Genomic DNA, 27,780 nt, shown 5'->3' on the forward strand with positions numbered 1-27,780 from the left:
AGCAACGACGCATGCGCCAGTGATTAAGTCAATTGCGCCGGATGCAAGATAGGGCCCTGGACTTAAAGGGACAAGCTGGGATGGGTTGGTTGGGATGGTTGGTGGGGGAAGGTATTTTTGCTCATTATTTGAACATTACCCTTTTTTGGATCAAAATATTGTGTCAAATATGAGTAATATTTTATATACGAATGTCAAATGTTGTAAAAAAAAAAGAAGAAAAAGTTACATTTCTTCATGTCCAATGTGCCATATTGTTAATAAAAATATTAAACAAAAATCCAAACAAAATATTTACAATAGTTTTTGCATCCTCACACTATCTGGTGACTTTTGGAAATTTAAACTAAACTAAGCAATTCAAAGTGAGTTAATTTAGTTTTCCGAGGTATCTTGTTTGCTTATCCACACATCTTTCCAATACACATGTAGCACTTGTTTTGTCAGATAATCTATTATACTGCTGTGTAAAAATATATTTTCTGAAGTATCTACCGGTGTAGCCATGTTATTTATACATTTCTTGTATATCTGTTTTTAGGCATTTGTGTATCTACTAAAAAACAGAGTTCACCTGGACTCTGCATGGCTTCCCCCTTACTCCCACCGCCCCTTCTCATCCCTTACTCTCCTAAAAATAGCCCTCTTACATACTTATTTTATGTTGTATGTCCTGGCACTTAATGTACACTGATTGTATGTTGTATGCCCTGGCAATTAAAATTAGTACCTAGCATTGTGTAGCATCTTATCCTAGCTATCATTGCTGTATATGGTAAATGGGTTAACCTAGCAAAGTGCTTGGCACTTGTTTCTATAAACATCCTTACTGTACCAACAGCAATATTTTGTTGTTTCTCTTTCTTCCGACAAATGCACTTATTGTATCTTTGACACTTTGGAAAAAGGCGTCGGCTAAATGCCCTAAATGTAAATGTGAATGAATGAAAACAACAACTTGGAATCACACACTTTATTTTTTTTCTTTACAAATGCATTGCTCCCCTCTATTGCTGAAACACAACAAGGCATAGGCATAGTAGTATTCAGATCATTATACCTATATAATCGGCCAACATTTTTGCCTATAACAAGAGCCGCGGAACATTACCTAGGTACTAGGGAATATTTCTGTGTAATTCTGTGTGACTCAAATTCCGTTTAATTTGGGTGGAAACACAGTAACAGTGATTAATTGTCAACCTACTCAAGACTACATTTTTAAAAATCAACGTGCCTCAGAAACTAAACAGAGAAAAACCTACCAACACGGAAACAAGAGCACAAACCAACCCTTTCACAGCGAAACAGGTGATCATGTTTTAGTCATTAAAGTCTATTTGACCATAATTCAACAGATTATTGCCCTCAGACCAAGCCGCGTGCTGCGCTCCGTCCATCTCTGAGGCGACCTGGTTTCCACTGGCCAAAGCGTGACTCTGTCCACCGATAGTGGCATCACAGTCTGGGCAGCGTCTGCTCTCCATTGCCCCTCCGCACTCTGTTATGATATAGATATGGCCGTTTGGACACTTGTACCAGTGACCAGGTGGCAACTTCAGAGCCGAGACAACCATCTCCCTCTCCTTATCACTAATTCCTAGGCCCGTGTAGGGGAGTTTTTCATCTAGATTCAGTAAGGCCAGCTTCACTTTGTCTGCGTCTTGTTCGGTGAAAGGGTCAATCTTATCCAAAACCTTCCTGATATCATCTACTCCAGCCTGGATTTTTGTTATTTGTTGTCTTTGGTCTGCCATTGTGCACCGTGCGTTGAGTTCAGCCAAAAGGGTGAGTCTCTGCAGCTCCTTTTGCAAATCTGAGACTTGTTGTTCAGTGAATTTCTGTTTTGGGTGAAGAAGCCATTGGAGGAACACATCAACTTTGTCTGTGAAACGGAGGCTGTGGTTTCCAGTCATCTCCTCCTTTTGGATCTTCAGAAGCATGGCGGCTCTCTCCATAAAGAGCATCGTATGTTCCACTACCACCAGTTCATTAGCGGTGATATGTGACGCTGACAATTGGCTTTGAACACGCTCATTACATATGTCTGGCAAATGTGTAAGAAGTTGTCTGTTGGTTTCCCATTGCACTGTGAGGGTGTTGCTTTCAGTTTCGATATCTATCTTGTGTCCAGTTATCTTCTCCTTGACTTTCTCTATCTCGGCCAGGCTGCGGTTGATGTGAGAGCCGTAGCGAAGGTTTCTGCGGATCGGAGTGCGACATCTGGGGCACTCTTTCAGTTTGATGACCATCTGCTCGTTGTCCTCTGACTTCTGGTCCATCTCCATGTATGTGTCCATAGCTTCGGACTCAACAATGTGACCGCAGTCCTCCAGTTGAATGAAGTAGGCCTCGGGATCGTCCTCAGAGCCGAAGAATATTTCTGTGACCTCGTCGTGATCACAGACGCGACATTTGTTTGGACATTTGTCTCCGCAGAGGCCTATGCAGGGGTGGCCGCAGCCCAGCATTTTGGAACAGGGCTTTGTGCATGGCGGGCGGTCACAAGGTTCGTGGCAAAGCTTGCTGCAACTTTGGTGCAGACATTGCCAGGCACAAGGCTCTGCGCAAGGGGCACAGGGTTGGCCACAACGTTTCTTGCACTTGCTGTGGATGCAGACGTTCTCGCAGGGCAGCTTGCATGGAGGGCACTCACCGGTGCAAGGTTCCCTGCACTTATGGGAACAAATGAGCAGACGTTCACACTGGTAGGAGCATGGAAGGTGATAGCGCCCCTGGTTGCATTCGTAGCAAGTACCAGTACAGCTGTGGCCGCATTTGAGCTGTAGGTCACACGGGGTCCTACAGTTAGGCTCATATTCTTTTGTCTTGTAGAAGCAGTAATCACTCTGGGTATGTCCACATTCTAGAATGAAGGGGACCATTACCTTGCAATTAATTGTACATGGACCCCCACACTTTGCTTTACACTGATGTCCGCATTGGAGACTTTTCTCACAGGGCGCAATGCATTTGAAGTCAGCAGGGTCCATGTAGCAAGGGACCATTTGCTTGTGCCCACAACCTGGTAAGGTCTTCTCAATCTTCACCGGACACGCTGGGCATTGACGGTGACAAGCCAATGGGCACTTGTGTCCACGATCACACAGTTTTCTCTCACAATTTTTCTCACACTTGTACTTCTTGTGCTGGGGGTCATAAGGGTGGCATACTCGCTCACAAACATGGCCGCAGTCCAAGCGGAACTCACAAGGCGTCAAACACCCCCCTTCGGGGGCTTGTTTGAAGTCCTCAGAGCAGGCGGCCTGGATCTGTTTTTCTGGGTGGTTCTGACAGCACAGAGTGAGCGCTTTGCCCATCTGTTCCTTCTCTTTCAAGGTGCCGAAGATATTGCTCCACAGTTTGACCTTGCTCAGTATTGCACTGTTTCCAATGCAGTAGAGGCCTTTCTTGGCGCGTGATAATGCCACGCAGACGCGGTTGGGGATGCTCAAGAAGCCCACAATTCCCTTGGCGTTGCTGCGGACCAGAGACAGCAAGACAATGTCGTTCTCCTCCCCTTGGTACTTGTCAACCACATGCACTTTGACCCCTGCAAACTCGGAGGAGGGCATCATATTGCGCAGGCAGAAGAGCTGTCCGCTGTATGTGGTGAGGATAGTAATCTGTTCCGGATTGTAGTCCTGCATCAGAAGATAGCGACACAGAGCAACTACAAACATGGCTTCATGTTTGTTCTCGTGACTCTTCCCATCTCTGAGGTTTTCCTCTAGGTGGCTGTGCTCCAGGAAGAACAGATTGGTTTTGATGCCCTGTGATAAAGCAGACAATCGAGAATATACATTATGGCTCTGAAAGGATCATCTATTTGGAGACATACAAGTAGTAAAATACATTCAATTAGTAGTTAGGAGACATTGTAATTGTAGAAGGGACAAAGGAAAGTAGTCAAAATAGATCAAATGTCACAGTGCTAACACACACACACTGGAAAGGTCAGACGTTCTGAATCCCTCTAAATAGAAAAAGATAAACGCCTCAGGCCGGAAGGTGTGTACTGCTGGAGGAGAGAGCAGCAGTGGATTCAACAATCACCTTGACGTTGTCGTAGTCCATGACTGACGGGTGGTTCTCCAGCTCGGGGTAGATGTGTGGGGTCAGGAGGCAAGCGATGTCAGGCCTCATGCGATGCTTGACCAGACGACCACACACACACACACACACACACACACACACACACACACACACACACACACACACACACACACACCAAGAGAATATTAGAACAGAACGTTGCATGATATTATGCTTTCAATCTGCAAAGTTTTAAACTTAAATGCTCTGTACTGTTCAGGGACGGCCGGGGATATTGGTCTAGAATTTCTGCGTCCCGATGGTTGATTTCGGGGCTGTCAGTAATTAAGACAGGGGTTCTCAAAGTTTTGACAGCTGAGGGCCGCCAAAGGAAAAATAATCTGGCGGGAAACGCCGTTAGCATCCCAGTGGTGAAAGAAAACATTGCACCGTGGACCTCTGGGAGTGAGGTCAAGTGAAGTTTAAATCACGAAACTGAGGTTCATCCTTTCAAAGTAATGTACAGTCGGATTAAAACTAACAAATGTAACAGGATTTAATTGAAAGCTAGAGAGTCGACATTTCTCTTTATATTTATTCATTTTTGTTTAAATTAATATATATATTTTTTTTTTTACTTAAATCTGTATGTCATTGCGGGCCGCCAGGAATGTTTCTGCGGGCCGCCATTGGCCCGCGGGCCGCACTTTGAGAACCAATGAATTAAGATGAAGAGCTAAGATAATTTTCTCCTGTGATCTCTTTGTAATGCACAAGGCTTACTGTAGCGATAAAAAATATTTTTCTACTAGCTTACATAGCCCTCTCACCCTGTGCACTCAACACATGATGCATTATTTTGACCATTTCGGTTCTGGAGGATATTATCCTAACCTTGCCCACACCCCAAAAATAACAAAACAGGGGATGCTTTCCATCTCCCAGTGTATTCCCATTGTGCTATTCAGGACTTAGTGGGTTCAGGACTTAATGTGCAACATGAATCAAATCATATTTTGTAGCTACGTGTAGCAATGTGAGTTCATGTAAACCTGGCTATTTTCCTCCCAAATAGGGACAGTGTAGATATATATAGAAGAGGGTAAATATTCATTTAGGTACAAAATTGTTAGGAAAACTGATTAGAAATGAAATGCCTCAGGTTTAAAAGGTTAAATTCAGACAGACTGAGTTGATAATGAGGTGATTCAGAGGACCTTCCAGAACAATATAGTTTGGTTTTTGCTTTCATCTTGTCAAAATGTTTTATTAATTTACCTTTTTATATGTAGGCTGATTAACATGGATGGACCCATACATATTTACACATCACACATCAATATACTTAGGTTGTCAACTTAAATTCATACTCTCTGACTGAGAAGAGTGAATATTTCCAGTCCTTCTTAAATAAAGGCAGGAGGCTGCCATCGTACCAACCTGATAGTTGAGCCTGACGAAAGGGAAATCATTTTTCACCAGCCTCTCGAACATGGAAACCTCCAGATCGTACCTCTTGGCCAGATCGTACACTGTAGCACTGGGCCGCAGCTACCAGGAGAAAACAATTATTATCTATTAATTATTATTATTTTTGGTTCACTGGCTGTCCCCTTAAAGGTACTACGTGTAAGAATCACAAATCTTTTCTCATTTCTGTCCCCTGTGGCCGGTAATCGAAGAGCAGCCTGCGCAGTGATAGCTCCGTGGATTGAGATTGTTACAATCATCAACTAACGTGGGTTAGAATCATAAATAAACATTAGCCATTAACAGAATATTAGTGGATATGAAGCACATAAAAAGTACAAATTATAAGTTCGGAAAGAACAGCAATTTTGCCAATTATCAGTGCTTAGTCGTCACTTCCTTCCCAGCTCACAGGCTGTTCTTCGCAATTGAGAGAAAATGGAAGGTCAAATTATTTTCTTTCACCCTACCAGCCCTCTCAGTTGTCTGTATCAATTGGCTTGTATTGGCTAATCACCAGAGACCCTTTAACTAAAGTGCTGAAGTGACATGGTGCAGCTTTAAGACCCAACATGTGTTCTCTGTTGTTGTTGTTGTTGTAGTAGTACCTGCTGGTGGTCTCCGATGAGGATGAGGTGCTGACACTCTGGGTTCAGAGAGGTGATGGTGTGGGCCTCCAACACCTCAGCAGCCTCCTCCACTATCACCAGCCGCGGACGCACTTCCTGCAAGATCTTACGGAACTTGGCCGCCCCTGTGGTCGTCATGCCGATGACCTGATTGGTGAAATCCTTATTGTGAGCCCTTTTATTGCACTTTAGCACACAGTATTTCTCTGCTCGCGAGAGTAATGAAAAATCATTCATTGAGCGGGTAATGAAAATGTACTGTCTTTGCTCTCGTGCTCCCAAAGTGTTTAACTGTTCACTCTGATATATTCAGCTGTGGTTTTCTTTTTGGAACGAAGTGGGCGGAGCCAGCCATGGCCATTGAATCCTTGAATATGATTGGTTGCATGATGCAGGACAAGTTCAAACACCTCATGAAGTGCTTGCATTGCTCACATTTAACCAAGAGCTGCTCAATAGCAAATATCTCAGAACATGCTTTGTAGAACATTTAAGGACAGGATTAAACCTCAGACAGCTTACAGATGTCATGAGGCGCAGCAGTAAACCTAAGTTTGAATTGAAGATCAGCATTCCTCGTCTGATGTCCAATAAATGAGTCCAATAAGTCCAATAAATGAGCGCTGAAAAATGTAAAAGCTCCTTACAGGTACATTGAGAAATCAACATCTAAACGTGATAAGCTAGAGCAGCCATTCACATTCAGGGATACAATCAGGGTCGGACTGGCCATCTGGCATACCGGGCATCGTCCCGGTGGGCCGTTGACCCAATATGGGCCGGTCCGGTCCGCTATGTTTTGTTTTTTTTCTCTCTAAATTCCCTCCAATTGGGCCGGCCAATGGGCTACAGAGGGATAGCAGTGTGTTGCCAGCATCGACACATATTATTGGTCTATGTTTGTCATTGTCAATCAATCATGGGCTGACAGGCTCAGAGCTCTGACAGTGCTGTCAATCACAACACAAACCAGGGTGGGCGGGACCTCATGGCATGGGCCGGAGTCGCGGGAGTCGGGTAGGAGCTGAAAATGCATAAGCGTAAGAAACGCCTGGGTGGCGCCGAAAAACTGCGACTTAAAAAGCTGAAGTCTCTGGAGGTGGAAGCTGCTAATTGTTAAAAATGTACAGACCTATTTGGTGCCGGGGTCAACACCCCAGCAGGTGCTGCTGTGCCGGGAGACGAGCGAGTGGAGGCATATATGCTAAGTAACGTTAGCCTGGGGCTAGCTAGGCTACATTTTGAGACATGTCCAAAACAAAGTAGAAAATGTTTTTACATTGAATGTGATGTGACCTAATTAACTGCATACTTGTGAAAACATATTAGCCCAGAGTTGAAGGGCTGTGACTGTTGGTAGTTGTGGTTGATTTTGTTTAAATATGCCGAATTGGGATATTATGGGTTATTATTGTTCAGATGATTTAGCTAAGCTAGCTAACAGCTGCTAACGTCAGCAGTCTCTTGTTGTTACATGTGCACATACACGTATATGAGAATGCATATCTATTCAGACCTGTAATTTATGTCTTAGACTTTTTCACACAGCTAGGCTATAGATAAAAAAGTAATAATTAAATTCTCTATTTATGGTTTCATAATGACTGAGTCACCGTTAAAACAAATGAGTTTCAGCTCTAATGTTGCTACTGCCTATAATATCTTTCTATTTAGATTATTTGTCAGGATATTTTGTTATCATTGTGCGAGTCTAGTTTTAACTAATGCTGGGCTTACACCAAATGATTTTCACAGTCACAGACTAAAAACTGCACATGGGGGCCTCAGATGCTTGATGCTTCACCTTATGTGCACCCTCAATTAATAATTTTTTCCTAAAAGGCTATATTATTGCTCTCGCGATCTCAAAAATACTGCATGCGAGGGCAATAAAAGTGCTCCCAATAATGATTTGTTTGTATGGATGTGTTAGTTGTACACATGTGCAAATAATTTTGTTATTTTGCTCACTATTTAGCAGTTATATGCCACCATATTCATGCTACATTATGTTAACAGTGGCTCTCTATAATAGCTCTGGTAATACCTTGGCACTGCGGAGGAGACAGATTTTCTCGTTGAGCCGCACCTCCTCCAACCTTTCCACTGTGTTCTGATATTCCTCCTCAGACTGCTGAAGTTGATCTTGCAGAAAATACCTGTAGCGTGACACCCATAGCCTGCAGAAGATGATGTGGGGAGTTTTAACAACAATAAGACACCACAAGATGTTTGGCTCACAGAATGGTGTGAGAGAGCAGTACACAATAAAAACTCTAATTTCCCATCAGAAAAGTAAGAAGAATATCTGCACAAAATATTTTATATTTTTTATCGCCAAAAAAGGATGCAGCTTGGCTTCATTCCACAACTTTTCTCACACTTCTTTCTTATTGCCTTTTCACTATGCAGTATGTGAACAAGCAAAAGAGCTCAAGCTGCTTCAGTGTTGCTAAAAGCACCGTCTACGGTGATCTGGACCAATCACGACCTTCAGCTTGCTTTAAGGGTCATACACACAGACACTCTGACTAATAGACAGAAACTCACAGACACAAACATTCACAACAATGAGAGTTTTCACAACAAAGAGACAGAATCATAGAGTACACATCCTGCGGTTTACATTAAAGAATGGAGCTATAGCATACTCTTCTGGACAAACTAGGCATCATAAACCTCAAAGATGCAAGCAAAGGTCATTTGACTTTTTCCCCTTAGATAGCTTTTACAACAAGGTATATAACAAGGTATGCAGAGATATATGGATTATCATCTAATCTTACTAGCTTCTGAGTTTCTGAATTTCCAAATTAGCTTGTGTTCAGGCTTGTTATGAACATGTTCCTCCAGAAGCCTATAACTTGGGCATGATAAAATCAAATCCTGAAGAATCTAAATCTAAATCCTCCAACAATTTGATCTGTTTTACTTTCAAATACATAGATACACAAAGATCAAAGATAAACTCTATCTTTTCCCATATTATAAGGCTAATTTCTGCATCAGATACTTTTTTGGGTAAGGTGATTAAAAAAATGTACAAAAATAAAATGAGGAAGTGAGAGTGAAAAGAATTTAAACATACCGATAAAGTCTCCATCGGTCTGCCATACTCAGATGCCAAATGTCAAAAATGGCTTTTTCCTCTGCTTCGGTCATGTCTGATTCCTTATCCAGTTCCTTTTGTATTGTTAATTTGATTCTTTTCCTCTGTTTGGCCTGAATCTAAACCATAGATTAAATAAAATATATATTAACTGTTAGTCCTGTTTTTTAAGTTACAATTCCAAAGTATGCAATAACTATGATTTATTAGATCACTTCTCTGTATTGGTTAAAAGTTTGAGCAACTGACATTTATTTTAAGGTAGGGGCTAAATACTGCCGTTACCAGATTCAAAAACACTTCTTAAACAACAAACTATCTAAAGCGACTAATTTGGGCAACGTTTTTGTAATATGCATGGATATTCTTAGGTGCCTTGACGTGTTCAAGAAGTTAATAATATATGTGGCTTTGGATGACAGCGTCTGCTAAAAGCCTTAAATGTAAATGTAAATGTTGTTTAACAAAAACAAGGTTGTCAGCTTTACCTGCCATTCCTGTTCACTCTGGCCCTCCTGTATGCTGACTTTCTCAAAGTTCACAGCCAGAATCAGTTCCTCTCCTTGTTGCTCTTCCTGCTCCCCGTTGGACTCAAAGCCGTCTTCGATAAATCGCTCAGCGTGAATCAGGTCTGCTTCCTCAATGATCTGGATGAACTCATCTGCTACCACTTCCGCTTCTGTGTGGTCATCCGTCTCCATGTCTGAAGCGTTGAAACCAGAAAAAAATAATAATTCATTTACTCTCATAAATATGGCTAAAGTGTAAAATAAAAAATGTGCCTATTTATAATTTTATAGTAGCATAAACTAACTTCCCATGGTACTGTATTTATCGATCTATACAGTACACATACATCAGACTGGAAGATTTGTTAAAGTGTACAGACTTAAGTAAATCTACTGTGATACATACTGTGATAGATTCAGTGTAGCCAAGGGTATTACAAAATATATGAAAAAAAACTACAATTGAAATTTAATTTCAACCTAATTTAAATATGTCATTACCGTTTCTTATGCTTTATTGCATTATACCATTTTGAGAATAATGTTTCCTTTCAATCGTTATAGCTAGAGTAGGCCACTTGGACAAAAGTATCCAACCTAAAGGGTTGACCTCCCTCCAAAGCCACTCACATTAAGGATGTAAATAGTATTTGAACATAAATAAAAGAAAAAGCTTTTGAAATAAATTGCCTAGCTTTAAATAATTTAATTTGTGCATGCCTTAAATATTGATTGATGTTTTCTTCAACAATCACGGAAACAGAGGGCAACCATTAATGTTGTTGAATATTTTGTTGTTTAGCAGGAACCTCACCTTCATGTGCTTCCTTCTCCGCCTCCTGCTGGATGATTGTGGGACCTAATCCCAACCACTCAACCATCTGACTCTGCACTTGGTACCATTCAGCTTGTTGGGAGAATTACATGGAAGATAAATTATGCACTTTAAAAATATTATAGAAATAATATGGAAAATGTGTTACATTCTATACATTAACTAAAATAACTTACGGATGGGCATTGCAGGCTGTTCCAGGCTGTGCCAGTGTCTATCTGAAATGAATTTCTGCAGAATGTGCTCTCGAAGGACCCCCTTCTGACTGCACTGTAGTTGTACAGCATGATCCTTGATTATGTGCTCCCACTTTACCATATCCCTTAAAATCTGTTAAAAAAGGTTGCAGAATTGATGTCGTATTCATATGTATATAAGACCATTTGGTTATTGGATAACTTTATAATTAATTATGTCACCCTATGGGAGTGTGTATGGATGATGGCTGGTTTCCACACACATTCCGACCGTAAACATGAAGAGCGGCATGTTTAGGATTATTATTGTTGGTGTCAAATTACACATTGAAAAACACAAAGAAAGCAACTAAAATTAAAAACAAAAAGTTGCTACGGTGGAGCTTTAGCTTGGCTAGGGAGACAGAGTGCCTTGGTTTCCTTGGAGACAGACAGACAGACAGACAGACAGACAGACATTTGATCTCACATCTTTAAAAGCATATCGTAGGTGTTTGGGCATTCCATTTCCCCTACGGAAGATTTCCAGTTGATGTTTGAGGAGGAAGGGCTCAAGGATAGTGCTGTTGCTCCGGCCCCCCACTCTCACGATTCCTTTTTTTAGAAATGTATGGATACCTTCAAATATCCAAAGAAAGAAAAGGCAAGTGAACAAAACTTAAAGCAGCATGAAGCCATTTGTAGAGCGGAACATGAGCAGAATAATGTTGTACTTCTCCCACAGAATTTCCAAAAGGTTTTGCCCATCCGAATACAATAATCTCTATTGGGTTTGACATTAAAGATGAGTCAGGATTACCAGAATTTGTTAATTTGCAATATAGGTTCAACTCTATTACACATGTCGAATAGTGATATGTAGAGCGTCCTGATAGGCTCAGTGACTGCTTGTTTAAGGATAGTTTGCTCTTGATGAAACATGTGTCAAAGGAACTGCAGGCATCTGCACCAACCATGGATGCATCAAAAATGTATTTAACTACTTTCTATTCTTATTTAACTGTATCTGAAGATTGAAAGAATAAAGTATTGCTGCTTATGTAAATGCAGCGGGTCCTTGATGAACAGCGTTCGCGGCCCACTATGTTCGGATTTGCCTCACGCCGTAGAGCGCCAAGCAAAACGTTGGCAACGATTAACACTTAAAAGCCCTGGAATCTGTACTACAAAGGCATGGATCACAATAACAGCCTTAAACGTTTTTGTTATAGGAGTTAGCTGACATTCAACCACAAATATAAATATAGCTGCATGCAGCAATGTGGGTGTCAAGCATAATGGGACTCGATAAAGCTAATTCTGCCGGACGGACGTAATCGGCTGGGTGGCTACATGACGACCGTCTCGGTAATCGGTAAACTAACTCTGCCGGACGGACGTAATCGGCTGGTTGGCTACATGACGACCGTCTCGTAATAATCTGTAAACTAACTCTGCCAGCCGGACGTAATCTGCTGGTTGGCTACTTTATGACCGTCTCGGTAATCGGTAATAATGCGGGCAGGTGGGATGAAGTACAGCATTATGCGAAGTACACGTAAATTTAGACAAAATGGAAAAATGTCCTAGTGGTAAGGGCGCATGACGACTGTCTCAGTAATCGGTAACCTAATTCTGCCAGATGGACGTAATCAGCTGGGTGGCTACATGACGAACGTATTGGTAATCGGAGGACGTAATCGGCTAGGTGGCTACATGACGACCTTATCGGTAATCGGATGGACGTTATCGGCTAGGTGGCTACATGACGACCATATCGGTAATCGGACGGACGTAATCGGCTAGGTGCCTACATGACGACCGTCTTGGTTAACGGTAATAATGACGGCTGGTGGAATGGGTGGCTACATGACGACCGTCTCGGTAATCGGTAAACTAACTCTGCCGGACGGACGTAATCGGCTGGTTGGCTACATGACGACCTTCTCGGTAATCAGTAAACTAATTCTACCGGACGGAGGTAATCGGCTTAGTGGCTACATTATGACCGTCTCGGTAATCGGTAATAATGACGGCAGGTGGGATGAAGTACAGCATTATGCGAGTACGCGTAAATGTAGACAAAATGGAAAAATGACCCTACCTAGTGGGAAGGGCACATGACGACCGTCTCGGTAATCTGTAACCTAATTCTGCCGGACGGACGTAATCGGCTAGGTGGCTACATGACGACCTTCTCGGTAATCGGTAATAACGACTGCTGGTGGAATGGGTGGCTACATGACGACTGTCTCGGTAATCGTAATACGGCTGGTGGAATGAACTACAGCATTATGCGAATACGCGTCAATGTTTACCAAATGGAGAAATGACCCTACCTAGAGGTAAGGGCGCATTATCGTCTGCCCGTCTGCACAAATGACACAAATACATAGGGGTATTCGGAACAATATCCCTAACAGAGACACAATGTTAACAAGCATCCGTTCTTGAGATGGTTCATGAAGCATCTAATGCAGTTAGAAATGCAGTTTATATTGTAAGTGGGCGGAATGGTAAATAAAGTCGTTGTTGTTTGACGTCCCCCTGAGGTCAAAGGTCACCAAATTGTGGCTATGATATGTTAAAGAGTTGCTGAGAACAGGCTTACTTCCTGTTTGGCGGCTTTGCCGTCAAGTTTGATTGGCTTTCACGGCCAAATGGTTTGGAAAGCGGTTTGGCAGCTTTGTTCAGCTTGGTCTGAAGATCAAATACGGCAAGTTTCATGATGATTGGACATAATTTGTGGCCTGTGGATATGTAATGTTGATATTGACAACATTCAACATGGCGGCCAGGCTTTGCCGTCAAGTTTGATTGGCTGTCACGGCCAAATGGTTTTGAAAAAAAAAGAGGCTGTTTTGCAGATTTGTTCGGCTTGGTCTGAAGATCATATAGGGCAAGTTTCATGATGATTGGACATCATTTGTGGCCTGTTGATATGTAATGTTGATATTAACAACTTTCAACATGGCGGCCTGGCTTTGCCGTCAAGTTTGATTGGCTTTCACGGCCAAACGGTTATGAATTAGACAAAGCGGTTTAGCAAATTTGTTCAGCTTGGTCTGTAGATCATATACTGCAAGTTTCATGAAGATTAGACATAATCTGTTGCCTGTGGATATGTAATATTGATTGTGACAACTTTGAACATGGGAAATATTTTATTAGCTATATGGGGCGGTCTGACAGTATCACCAGACATTGAAAATAAGTATGAAATATACTCACGTGAAGAGAGAGGAGTTAAAACCCGTCTTTGTTAATTATAGCGCCCCCTAGAGGTCAATGATCATTCAATTCATTGAGTGTCCCCATAATGATGTCATGGGTCTATGTACCAGGTATGGTTATGATATGTCAAAGGGCTGCTGAGATATTGGCGTATTTCCTGTTTGGCGGCTTCACGGTCGAATTTGATTGGCTGCCGCAGATTTTTCCGTGAGAAATAATTTACTAGCTATACGGGGAGGTCTGATAGTATCACCACATTGAAAATTTGCATTAAATATACTCATGTGAAGAGAGAGGAGGCAAAACACATGCCTCGATGTAGGGTCGATGTACCAAGTTTGGTTATGATATATCAATGGGCTGCTGAGAAATCGGCTTACTTCCTGTTTGATTGGCTGTAGCGGCCAAACGGTATTGAATTGGAACAAGATTTCAATGTTTTCGATCAAGCATGGAAGATCATGTGTGCCAAGTTTCGAGATGATTGGACATTTTAAAGGTTTTTGACATAAACCAAGATGGTGGAAAATCCATCATGACGCAAAATGATGTCATAGAGTGCGTTGAACTCGGCTTGGACCAAAGATTCCAATGATACCTTGTTTGTGAATATTGGATGAATGGGTCAAAAGTTATAAACATGAATGCATGTCCAACTTTGACCTGTTGGTGGCGCTAGAGCTGATGAGCTAGAGACCTCAAATTTGCTTGATGGGCTAATGGGACTGTCCTGAACCAGTATGCCAAATTGAGCCAGTGTCACAACTTTTCACCAAGGCGTTCCATGGGCTGCCATAGACTCCCATGGAGGCATAACAATAAGAAACAGTACGAAAACAATAGGTTGTCTCGTAACTTCGTTGCTTGACACCCAATTAAACTTGATATAGTAGTGTCTTCTTCTGCACATAAACAAGTTAGAAGAGAGAGGTGAGAGTGCCTTGACGAGCATGGTCCAGGTAGGATGAGACCAAAAGGAAGGGTCTTTATGAATTAGACATTGTCTGTGGTGGCAGTGATGCCTGCTTACCCTCCAGGAACTGGTCCAAAGCGTGGTTTGTGTAACACACGACAAGCATTGGCGCAGCCTCCTGATGGGCACTCCAGAGTCCCTGGTTGGTCAACAGTGCCTTGGCGATTTTAAGGCCGACGTGGGTCTTTCCTATAGACGGATCAGAAATGTAGTTACAGCAAAACAACAGCACGATGTGCTTTCTAAGCTTTACATTCCTGAGAAACCTTAATCTCAGATAGTGTGGAAACCACCCCACTTTCCCCACCCTCACAGTGTATTTTACCACTTTGTACCCCTCCTCACAGCATAACTTTGCAAGGAGAGAAAATGTGTGAATCTAACCGAAATCAGCTATATACATTTTGTATTTTTGATCTATGGTTAAAGTAGAAGTGTCTACCAGTGCCAGGGGGTCCTTGTATGATGGCTAGCTCCTGAGTGAGAGCCAATTGAAAGGCTTCCATCTGAGACTCGTCCAGGTCGAGGGTCTCCTTGGCAGGCCAGTCAGCAGGCCTGAGGCAGTGAAAGGGCTTGATCTTCTTCTTCTTCTTAGGGTCTGCCACCTGTTCCAGGTTGTACATGTCGTTTCCTCTCAGATACCGTGGGGGTTGCACATCTGGGCTGCACTCCACTATATACCTGAAGTGATTGCCGCACATTGGGGATTAGGTTGTTAAAAAGGACATACATAAGTGATTCAGGGAATAAAGTAGCACCCAAGTGTGATTGTGTTGTCTTGCATTAATAATTATACATAAATATAAACACAAATAAACACATCCACAGAAATTGCCTCCTGTATAATCATTTAACATATTTGATATATAAAAATACTAGTATATATATATATTAGAGCTGTCAGTTAAACGCGTTATTAACGGCGTTAACGCAAACCAATTTTAACGGCGTTAAAAAAATTATCGCGCAATTATTATTTATTCATTTTTTTTCTTTGGCTCAAAACAAAGAAGCAGTAGCCTGACTGCTATGTTCAAATGACATTTGTTCAAAGCAGTCGTTTAATTACACTATAGGCTCTTTTTTTGTATCGTCCTGTTTTGATCATATATGCCAATGTTGTTATCAATAAAAAATCATTTGCACAAGGCAAGCCGATGCACTTCACCATGTTGATAAGAGAATTAAAATGAGAAGAATTATGGGACAAAAAATCAAGGGATATTTAGCATAGAAAAATAATTTGCGATTAATCGCGAGTTAACTATGACATTAATGCGATTAATCACGATTAAATATTTTAATCGCTTGACAGCTCTATATATATATATAATTAATTTGACTTGAACGTCACTGTCTAATAACGTAAGCTGGTAAAATGTTGCGGTGCAGGTTGCAATGTCAGCGCACGTGTTTGTTTAAAAAAAAAGTAACCTCTGAAAGGGAAGCTCATCTCCCCGTACTTCCTGCAGGCCCTCCAGAACATGACGGTAGGCCTCAAAGTAGGCAGACGTCTCCACCATCAGAAACGGTCGATTGGTCTGTAGGAAATGGTAGGTTATTGTTGCTATACATTCGTTATACATGATATTATACATATATACCATATAGATGTTATTATGTTATACATATAATACAATACCATCAGAACTCAACACAGTAACAAAGTACACAAAGTCCTACCTGCATGGTTGCCAGCTTTTGTTTGCTCTCATCAGAAAAGATGACCTGAATTCTGCCTTTCTTCACGTCTTTCAGCTCTCGTTCAGATATTGTAGCAAACAGGAAGTTCTCGAAGAAGTCACACGACATGCACAACAAAGACCCATACAGCAACTTCTTGGAGTTTTCCCAGCGAACAAACTGTTGAAAAAGGTGGTTCCTTCATTACATCATAACAGCATAATCAAAATAATGTTCAATGGTTGTTGTGATTAATATAGAATAGCTGTTGGACGTCGGTCCACACACTCACCTTCAGAGGTTTAACGTCAAATTTGATAACATAGGCTATGCCTGAACGAGTGCACAGAGGCGACTCCAGTTTGGCGTCAAAGTACACACTGATGTCATCAAAACGCTCCTTCTTAAGCTGCTGGGTATTCTTCCCCTGGTCCAAATGGCAGATGAGTCTCTGGATCCCCTCACGTAGCGGCCGGACAAAGTCCTCTCTCAGCAGTCGGAAGTGTGTGTCGAGGTAGGTTTCTGTGTCGGCGTATTGTCCTGTAGTGGCGTTGGGCCTCAGGTAGGGTGTCTTATTTTCATGGTACTCCTCTCGTGTTGGATAGATGGGTATTGTCCGAAAGTTCTCCAGTTCTTCCTCACCTGGATAAGCAGCAGTTTGCGTCGTTTATTTTTCGGCACATTATGAATGAAACAGTATCTAAATCTTTGCAAGCATTTTAAACCAGTCTTAAACCATTTTGAATCAACATATGTTCTTCATAATATATGACCTTCATTGTCGAGTTGGTCGGATAAGAGGGGAAGATGGTCCCGGTCTGAACGCAGGCTTCCCTCCCTGGATCTCTCTTGGAGTTGCTGGATTAAAGCCTGGATGTCTTCCAGCTTTTCTTCAGTTGGACGTGCGATGTCAACCCCAGAGTCCCTCAGGCCAATGAGCGAGGCCCGCAAGAGAACCACAAGCACAGACACAGCCTGGACTGAGCTGGCTGGGAAGATGCTGAGCACCTGCAGCACCAAATAAAATATTTTAAAGTAATAATCTTAAAAGTAGGGCTGTCCCCGACTCAGAATTTTCTGAGTCTAATCAGATCTTCCTTTTCATTAGACTATTCGGCGGCCGTGCGGGGCAATTCTTTTGGAGGTTTAAAAAATGAGTTTTCTTTCTATTAGCACTCTGTTTTGGTAGGCTAGGCCTTTTAAATATGCTTGCGCGTTGTGCTCATTACGTTCTCACCTGAACAGTTTTCTCTCAATCAAACTAGTCAGAATTGTAGCCAACTTATTCCTGTCGAGTTTTAATTAGGCTCCTGCCCATAATGCGTTCCGATAATGAACAAAGGGCTCATGTATAGGCTAGTGGATAATCCACTATATGAGCCCCGTGTTTACGATCTGATTGCATTTATTGAGCCCGAAAGAATACACAGCGCTGTGTCGCCACACTGACTGCGCTCCTAGAGAAAATGTAGAAATAATGTAAGGGGAGACAGCCGCTTCCCTCTGCGAGTTTCTGTCTAGCAAACAAAGTTACAATGAATCAATCGCCACAGTGACATGGACAGTGTCTAAATAAACCGTCCGTGCACCAACCGTTCGGGTTTCAATTTTTATCCATTTCAGCACACGTCGTGCCGCATCAGTCCTTCTAAAATATATTATTAAAATTATTATCTGTATAAATATTATTCCTGTGCATTTTAATGTTTTCTATTTTTAGTTTTATTAAAGCACACCACTCACTGACGAAAAAAATAAAATAAAAATGAAGGAAGACGGCGGGAAACCCCGCAGTCGACTCAGATTCTCTAAGTCGCCTGCGGGGTTTCCCGACTGATGATTCGAATCATCAACTTTCATGGGACAGCCCTACTTAAAGTAAGTTGAGAAGGTCATTTATGACTGGACACACTGCAAAAATAGGGTGTCCTAAAATATTTGACATTTCTAAAAACAACCTGTATCATGAATATTTACATGAATAGCACCAAAGCATCAAACATGCAGGCTTACTTTGATTAAAATGTATCTGTTCCATTTTCCTATACAATCACCTTGAATGCTAAACAATGCACAGAAATTGGGTTGTGCAATTGTGGGTGTCATTTAGTGTGTACAGCTGACCATGCAGCCCTCGTACCTTAGACAGGACAGCTATCAAGTTGTCAAAGTGCTGCGGGTACTGTTCCCTGCGGGTGGGGTCGGACTCTGCACTCATTCCGCCTACGTATTGCGGGAGGATGGTGCGCAGGAACCCGCTGTCCTTCACCACACCAGCAAGGTGCTGGACCGTGCGCCTATCCACGCGCGACTGGAAGGCCCTGCTCAGGGCAGAGCAAACGAGCTGCACGAGGTCATGCCGGATATCTCGCTCCTCCAGGAGCTCTTGAAAGGCAGGAGAGGAGGAGAGGGTGATGGCCACCTCGGAGGGCGGTTTCTCCGAGAGCTCCGCCAGCATCGTGTAGGTCATCCTGCGACCGTGTGGCGCCCCCCCCCTGGTGTCGCTGGGGGGGGCTGACCTCGACTGAGGCGCTCTGGGTCTTGCTCCACGATCGCCCCCCCTACCTCGACTAGCACATCGACCCCCTCTGGCGCTCTGATCTCTCTGATCAGCTGGCACTGTCAAACTCCCGCTCCTCTCTCTCGCTGCATGACGTGCGAAATCTCCGGCTCCAGGGGCCATCCCACCACGCCTACCCCCCCTGCCGCTTCTCGCGTCTCCTCCTCTCCTTTCTCTATCCCCTGTTCTTCCTAATGATCTATCTCCTCCCCTCCCTGATATACCTCCTCCCCTACATGTCCCTCTCTCGTGTCCTCTGCCTACTTGACTCCCTGTTATGGAGCGTTCCCTCACATCAGGGCGTCTTTGACCTCTCCCGACTCCTCTTCTTCCTCCAATCCCTCCTCTGTCCTCCCCTGGTCCAGCTCTCCCTGTAGCAGCCGTGCCGTCTGCCACCCCACTGTGTCCTCCTCCTCTTTCAACCCTAATTTTACATTCACTACTGGCCCTCCTCCGTCCCCTGAAGCGGCTATTGCCACCTGTGAGAATCAGGGGGTGAAAAGCAACATTGTTAGCCAATGGAGGTAATGTAGTATGCTATTACATTGATACTTTTCGGGAATATCTTTGAAATTACCTCTTCCATAATTTTTCTTCTTGGATTCTCCATCCTCTGTATATTCAGCTGATCCATCCATACCCACGTTAAAGGATTGCTAAAGAAAAACAAGTAAGCATGAATTATATTGTGACAAAATCAAGTCGGAGCTCTTTACATCTTACAATTCAGTTCAGCGATGGACGATGTTCCAACTATTTGTCGCACACATGAATGCCACCTGCTGGACCCAGTAAATACAGTAGGCTACGTGCAGGACAAAATAAGTTTCATTTCATATCCATGAGCGCTTGAAATGGTTTATATTGATAGGTTGCTGTTTTCTTTTTCGATTAATTAAAAAAAAAATCACAACAAGACCACGTGTGAGTGTCCCGTAACATTTATGTTGCAATGGAAAACAAAAGTACATACCTATATTTGTTAATACGACCGTTACTAAAGGGACAACTGCAACATCTAACGTTACTTTATATTGACAGTTACACAGTACATAAATATAATTTATAAAATACTCAAACTCGAGGACTTAGCTAGCCAAATGTCTAATGTTAGCTGGTATATTGAATATTGTTAGCCGAGATAAAATAAGCATTCCTCTCTAGGCTATGATTACATTTATGATACATATTATCAACACATTTATATATTATGTTATTGTCGTCAGAGTTAGAGTTACATAATAGCGGCAATGCGGCATATGTTTCCCTTGCAAATAGTTACCTGTTCCGGAGCGACCCATTCACGACGCTGCCGCTCCCAAAGTGTTCTCGGTTTACAGTGGAGGGTGCGACTCGTGAGAGAGCGCTTTAAATATCATTTGTATCTCATGGGTTTCGTTTCCTCCTAACTAATTAGTTTTGGTTTTCATCTGTCATAAGCATTTTGCTTGCATTCAGCCGAATAGCGGGATTATTTATGGATGGATGGATTCATAATTATATACCTATGTACACTAATATATTTGATATCTATATATTTTTTTTACCATTGTCTAATCTATTTTTATTATATGATTTTATCCTCGAATTTTCGGCTACATTATTTAAAAAAATTGTGTTTTCCTGATTCACACCAATCATACTCTTCCCTAATGTCACACGGGTTTCGATGAGACAGTAACGTCATCTTATTGCAATATGTGTGTTGTGTGATAGCAGGGAGCCTCAGCCCAGGGACCATGCTATGAACCCCGGGCGGTGTTGTGTGACTCAGGGATCACGCTATAAACCCCAGGGCGCGGTGTTGTGTGACTCAGAGACCACGCTATAAGCACCGCGACGGTGTTGTATGACTCAGGGACAACGATGAACCTCGGAGCGGTCTTGTGTGTTTATTAGTAACGTTGTTAGAGGAACCGCGGTGGACATGCCCCTTCCTCACGGCACCTCCCGTCCTCCGTTCGCTCGCGTCATCTCTAAGTCTCCGCTAGGTAACGGCTTCTGCTCTGTCTGTGGAGACATGAATGTAAACATGTCAAGCCATTATCCCGTTAACGTGTGATGAAATGTTTTTTTAATCGATAGTTGACAGGTTATTGTTTCGTCAGGTCTTGAATGTAGTTGTTACAATGAGGTTTGACTAGCGTTTCGTTAGCTGAACGGATAGCTCTCCGGCTAACAATAGTCCTAGCACGCTATCTCTAACGCTACATAGCCAACGTTAGTCTGTCAGACCATCAACAAAATTCTGAGCATATGAGGGCTGCCTGGCTAATTAGAAAGCTAACCCTTATTTGGCACATAAAACAGCCTAAATCAAGATTAGGCACGCATAAAACGATGCATAGGGAGTAGCAATTAGGTTAGCCTGCAGGAGTTTGTCAAGGAGTGACGAGAACATGAAGAGCTCAGTGAGTGTTTGCACTACCCCGTTGAATGGACGCCATGGTAAGTGTAATGGTTTAATTCGAAAATTAATTCTGTGTTCTTCGGTCTTTTCTGGCTGACTCGTAAATCAAGTAAATGTTAACTAGCACTCATGCTGCAGTTATGTCTGGTAGCTAACCTAAATGACTTGCTGTAATGATACACAAATCTACTTAAAACGAACCGCTTTCTATAGTTTATTGCATGTAAGTATTGTTGTGTGGCGTAACGTTATCCATTTGTGGCATCAGACCGGGACTCCAGACGCAATAGGAAGGTTGCGGACATCACAAATGCCCTGAGTGTTAGTCCGGTGGATGTAGCAGCCCTGAGGCGGATGGCCATCAGCGAGGGGGGACTACTAACAGATGAGATTCGCTGTCAAGTATGGCCTCGGCTTCTCAACGTCCCCTCACACGTTCTTGAACAGGAACCAGGTAAACGTTTGCCGTAAAGCACATTCAGATGTGTTTCTCCTTGTAGTGGTGAATTAACATTGCCGGGATCTAGATTTACAAGGACACAGCACTATGTGTAGTACCTTCATAGTAACCTACTTTTAAGAGTAGCAGATCCAATCCTTCCCCCACATCGACAAAAGCACCCACACCCACGCATACACCATAATTCATGTATCTGTGTTATGTATGACTATTGAAAAACCTCTACTTTACAACTTGGACACAGTAGAGCGAGAAAACAACAAGGACTATAACCAGGTTCTGCTAGATGTCCAACGCTCACTACGGCGATTCCCTCCTGGTGAGTAGAATCCGTAGCAGTCATTGTCCTTAACTGGGGAACTGGTCATCTCCTGGATAAAGAAATAGAAGTGGTGTTCATATATCTGTACTAATGAGTGTTTTGGTGTTTCTCACACTGACTCACTCACTCTCTCTTTTTATGTAGAGTCCCTTATCAGTCGTCATAATGATGTCATAAATACGTATAATTTTGTTTAAGTAACATTTGTTTGAATAAGATCAGTAAGTGGGACGATAGGAAAATGTGTCTCTAGAGCGCTCTGTTTCCCTGACCCCGTACAGGTATGCCGGATGAACAGAGGGAGGGTCTTCAGGAGGAGCTCATTGACATTATCCTCAGGGTTCTGAAAAATAACCCCCAGCTGCACTACTACCAGGGTTACCATGACATTGTCGTCACTTTCCTATTGGTCCTCGGCGAGCGGCTAGCAACTGCTCTGGTGGAGAAGCTCTCAACGCATCACCTCAGGTACCCGCCACATCCTGTCTTCCCTTGACACGGTTCAGATTTCACATGTATTTCTTTTTTCATTTTTCTTTTTTACCACTTCTTCAAAAATAAGTGACATCTACTTTTACCACTGGGTGCTCAACCTGCCAACTTTGGTGTTTGATGTCTTTGGATAAAATCATCTGAAGAACTTTTTATTATGAAGGACTGAGTGTTCATGTGAATTGATACCCAAATCACTTTGTGTTGCTGAGAGCCGGATTGACAATCAGCTGTTTTTTCGTATAAATGTTGAACCTGCTGAATAAACCTGTGTTTCTCTTAGGGACTTCATGGACCCAACTATGGACAACACCAAACACATTCTGAACTATTTGATGCCCATCATTGAGAGGGTCAACCCTGAGGTGCATGACTTCATGCAACAGTAAGCTCTTAGGTGAAGCGTATTCCCTAGAAAATACAGACATTGTTCTACAGTTAATCTGGTGTTTCAAATCATAACAGTTGGCATGTATTAGAACACCATGACCCTATGAATGCATTAGGCACTCTTTCGACTGTTATCACTTGGTTGCTTGCTAAATGTGGTTGGTAAGGCTGCTGAGCTAGGCCTAGTTCACAGAATCATATCGATCTGTTGATAAAGTGAGGAAATAATGTTCCTGTGTCATCAATCTGTGGTTGTATCTCAGGGCGGAGGTGGGCACCATATTTGCCCTCAGTTGGCTGATCACCTGGTTCGGTCACGTTCTGTCAGACTTCCGCCATGTGGTCCGGTTGTATGATTTCTTCTTGGCCTGCCATCCACTGATGCCTATCTACTTTGCTGCTGTGGTGAGTTTCAAGGCAGCTTTCTAGCCTCAACACCTGCCATAATAGTTTAACTATATCACTAAAATGTATGAATTTAATTGAATGAGTCCCACCGACTCTGTTCACACTCTGGAAAAATGTTATGTATATAAAGTGAATGCCTATGACCTCTCCAAGCTGTATTTAACCAATCTTGCTTATTGTTACTTTGACGTACATCTCTTGACTCTAATCCTGGCCAAATAAATCTGACCTAGCCTCGGTACACCATCCTAATCTTCATGATTGCATTTCTCAAAGAATGTCAGTCTGGTCTTGGCTTGCTTGTATTGATTTCCAATTATTACTTGGGCCTCCCCTCCCAAGCGCTGAATGATGCGAGCATTCAGCTTTTTTTTGGAAAAGGCTCTACGGGACTGAGGCCTTAATGATCTGATATGCAGAGAGAATCAGAATGTGAACTTGCGAGACAGGGATGTCTTCAGCGTCTGACCCACTTCAGTATGCTGAACAGGTGCATCTGCATACTGCAGAAGACAGGAAAACCACAACTCTGCGGTGCTCCGCTGTAAATGTATTAAAATAATGGGTAAGACAGAATATGATTGAATCCATTTATTTAGAAACGGAAGAGAAACTTGACGAACACATAAGATACAAATTACAAGTTTATTGTAATTGTCTTTCCAATACATTGATTTATTTCCAGTGGCCCAGCTCAATATCAACTTTGCCACTTCAGCCTCGCCCTCTCTCTCTCTGACACATTGACCACAACAACAAACCCGACTGAAGAGCCTCTTCTCTCTCCCTGCACATTCTGAATGAAGACATGGTGATCATGTGTCGTAGAAGATTTTTTGTTTACTTTTTTCCCGTAAAGAGAAGAAAGCTGGCCAAATTCCTTTGATGGAATCAAGAGTTCACAAATAGTATTTAGGATGCAAGAAATGCCCCAAACTCTATGATTGAATAATCTGCAGCAAACGCTGCCCCCTTTGGCATTGAATGTTCTGGAGAGGATGAGAGAGAAGCTGTATACTGTATGTATCGTAAAGCTACCTTATTAGATGAAAAAGTTGGAGGAGGCGGTAGGCTGCTGTCTTATCAGCCCTCATGGTGTCTGTGTCTGTAATAGATGAGCCATACCGAAGAGAAAGTCACACAAGCTGGGATTTTTGGAAGGCCTTCTTTCAACTATCTTCGTAGATTTTAGTAACTCAAAGTCTTATCACAGTCTGAAAGCAATTACTCACTCCTGTAGCTAGGTGCATCCTGTTGCCTTGAATGCCATCAGCTGAGTTCCCACATTCCTTCATTATTATTATTATTATAAGGACTGTAGAACTGTTGTCTAACATTGTGTGTTAAACTTATCCTAGTACATGAATGACAACGCAGCAGACAGTGTTTCAACGTCCGTTGGTAAAGAACAACACAATGCTGCTAACTACAGAAATGATGTCAGTCTTTGTAAATTATGTTTGTCGCAAATCATGTGTCTGTGTGTGTGTGTGTGTGTGTGTGCTTCAGATTGTGCTGTACAGAGAAGAGGAGGTTCTGGAGTGCGAGTGTGACATGGCCATGGTCCACCACCTTCTGTCCCAGATACCCCAGGACCTCCCGTACGAGACGCTCATCAGCCGTGCTGGGGACCTCTTTGTTCAGTTCCCACCCTCGGAGCTGGCCAGAGAGGCCGCCACCCAGGAGAGGTGGCTACTGTTCTGCTACTAACGGCCCATAGAAATGTTCAGCCTCCTTATGGAGGTTATGGGAAATATAGTTGAATGAGTCAGCATCACTGCTAAGAGTCAAATCCAATGTGAATGATTGGAGTGCAATCATAGGGTAACAAAATTGGCTCAGATTTAGCTTTCTGCTCAGTTGGTGCTTGCCTCTGCCATACCCAAGGGCCTCCAGAATTAGTTAGAAAAAGGAAGTTCAAGTTCTCCTTTGTGACGAAGCAGAATTAACAATCTATTATGGACTCGGGATATTGCTGCAAACCCAGGTTTGCAACAATATCCAGGTTGCTGCAGACCCAGGTTTGCAGCAATATCCCCAATCATCACCTGTGGCCTGAGTCAATCATCACATCTCTCTCTTCTGTCTCTGATGCTCTCCTCTCTCTCTCACAGCACAGCCGCCTCTACCTTCACAGACTTTGGTCTGGCGTCCACTCAGCAGCGGCCCGACTCCGTGCTCCGTCGCCGCCGTCGGCAGAAACAAGCGGCCCTGGAGAGCTCCGGGGCGGCGGGGCCCAGCGCCGTGGCAGTGGCGGGGCCCTCTGTGGCACGGCGCTTCGTGCGGCTGGCTGTCATGGGCTTGACGGTGGCTCTGGGCGCGGCGGCCTTCGCGGTGGTGAACACAGCCCTGGAGTGGGCTCCCAAACTGGACCTGTTCCCTTGAGGGACCTTGCTCTCCCTATGTCCACAACCTTGCTTGATGAGCGGCCTCTTTATAGGCCGTTCACAAATTGACACTTTGATCGGCTCAGACTGCTGGCTCAGTGTCTGCCAACATGGAGCTCTTGGGGTCTCTCTACCTGTGTGGACATCTTCACCAGAAGAGTCCTGTCTCTAGGATCACGTTTTGACACAAGATTTAGTTATTCGGGGTTTGGACAGAGGCTAGCTACTACTGTATTGAAGAGACACACATTCAGAAACAATAGAATCTTTATTTATTTTCTAATTTAATATATATTTGTAAATAATTGATTTGAGGTTGTGCCCGGAGAACTATGGTGAGCCAGAGAGGGAGATATGCTTGATTGTCACTTTATTTCTCGTTGCTGTCAATATAGACTACTGACTAGGCCTACATGATGATTATTGGGGGGAGTGTGACTGAGACCAAATGAAGTGATGTAAAGAAAAAAAAAATATATAGAAATCTTCCTTAATGTTTTCTTAATTACACACTGTTTAGTATAGTATGTATTTTGCTCTTTGGGGGTAAAGCAGAATCTGCATAGGCTGCCATTATCTCATTGTAGCGCTAAAAGCTATCCAGTATGACCTCCAGACTTTGGCTGGGTTGTTATTTGACTAGTTCACATTTAGATTGAAAGGCACTTGCCACCAAATTTCAGCCAAAGCATTTTAACATTACGCCTCACTTTTTAGTCAAACATTTCATCAATCCGTCTGTTGGTTTTATTTTTGCAAATACACATTGTATAGTACATTCTCATGTTTAGCATTGCTTCATATTATGTAATAGTTGCCAAGATGCTCCAGAAAAACACAGAAAAATATGCAGAAAAAACAGACACTGTAATCTGACCTGATTTATGGTAGTTGTAAAACCTCTGTATTAGGATAAAATCTTTGCAAATTTTGTACGGAATGTATATTGAAGTCGGTTGGAAAACCACTTCCATCTGACAAATTTAAATTGGCTTGTTTAAGCTGTGCTCATGCAATTGAGGCCATCCTTTGCTTTTAACACCTTATTGGAAAGTATATTTAAGATATCACTTATGTTCCTACTCTTGAAGACACTACACTCCACCTATTTAGAATTGCTGAATGTATTCCGCTCAAATGTAATATGACCAACATTTGTAATCGATAAACCAATCATGGCTGTTCGACAACTAATTAGACTATAGTTAATAAAGTGATTTGGGGTTTTAAAATATAATTATGTGCTATATCATAACTGTCCATTTTTTTTATTATAGGCAGTCTGTGAGGTTGGTTATTTTGGATATTTACTGAAATGAAGATGACCTGGAACACTTTTGAAGATGGCTGCCTCAAAGTCATCTAGTAGTGCTATATTGTAACTTCTAAAACATCCACATTTGATTTAAAATTTCTTCAATCCAAAAAAGTTATTAATTTGCCTTTTTTGTATACATTTTGGTATAAATCAGTCAACTCACTCATTAAAAATTGTGCAATAAATTGTAATAAACTGCATTATGCATTGCTAACTGATTCACGGGCATTCTCATTTGCAGCTAATTCAACCGATTTCTATCTGAGGCTTTTGTATGAGCTGTCTAAAGGTGTGAGATGTGTTGTAGGCCTATTTATTGTATGCAAGGCTGCATTGGGCTCCCCTGGAAACCTCTCTGATACCTCTGGGTTGGCTGTAAT

General features: G+C 42.6%; 2 protein-coding genes across 7 annotated transcripts in view; one reads left to right on the forward strand and one right to left on the reverse strand.

Annotated features, from left to right (window-relative positions):
- The window catches only part of LOC115556979 (NFX1-type zinc finger-containing protein 1), a 69,702-nt gene extending 49,078 nt beyond the window's left edge, over positions 1-20,624 (reverse strand). For 2 of the 5 annotated variants that reach the window (XM_030374458.1, XM_030374455.1), the window contains exons 1-3: positions 20,496-20,624; positions 19,791-19,869; positions 19,132-19,692 (exon numbers count right to left, since the gene is read on the reverse strand). In XM_030374458.1, coding sequence (XP_030230318.1) covers positions 19,132-19,692; positions 19,791-19,851 — 622 coding nt within the window. In that variant the 5' untranslated portion in view covers positions 19,852-19,869; positions 20,496-20,624. Of the gene's footprint in view, positions 1-958; positions 3,774-4,056; positions 4,153-5,475; positions 5,587-6,113; positions 6,282-8,181; positions 8,315-9,222; positions 9,363-9,731; positions 9,947-10,566; positions 10,660-10,763; positions 10,918-11,253; positions 11,403-15,027; positions 15,160-15,412; positions 15,652-16,404; positions 16,512-16,653; positions 16,834-16,945; positions 17,296-17,426; positions 17,662-18,793; positions 19,693-19,790; positions 19,870-20,495 lie in introns of those variants that run through there. The other 3 variants (XM_030374459.1, XM_030374456.1, XM_030374457.1) reach the window with 3 other exon arrangements.
- A 295-nt stretch (positions 20,625-20,919) lies between these two features.
- tbc1d20 (TBC1 domain family, member 20) lies at positions 20,920-27,618 on the forward strand. Of its 2 annotated transcripts, none has more exons than XM_030374466.1 (8): positions 20,920-21,661; positions 21,892-22,077; positions 22,331-22,402; positions 22,687-22,873; positions 23,181-23,282; positions 23,551-23,692; positions 25,205-25,383; positions 25,810-26,080. In XM_030374466.1, exons 1-8 carry the CDS (start codon positions 21,613-21,615, stop codon positions 26,078-26,080), a joined length of 1,188 nt encoding a protein of 395 aa, XP_030230326.1. In that variant the 5' UTR covers positions 20,920-21,612. The 2 variants fall into 2 exon arrangements, with proteins under 2 accessions (XP_030230326.1, XP_030230325.1); XM_030374465.1 differs by having other exon boundaries at positions 20,923-21,661; positions 22,328-22,402; positions 25,810-27,618.
- Positions 27,619-27,780: the final 162 nt, after the last annotated feature.

Source organism: Gadus morhua, chromosome 13, assembly GCF_902167405.1.
Source record: "Gadus morhua chromosome 13, gadMor3.0, whole genome shotgun sequence".
NCBI classification, from domain to species: domain Eukaryota; kingdom Metazoa; phylum Chordata; class Actinopteri; order Gadiformes; family Gadidae; genus Gadus; species Gadus morhua.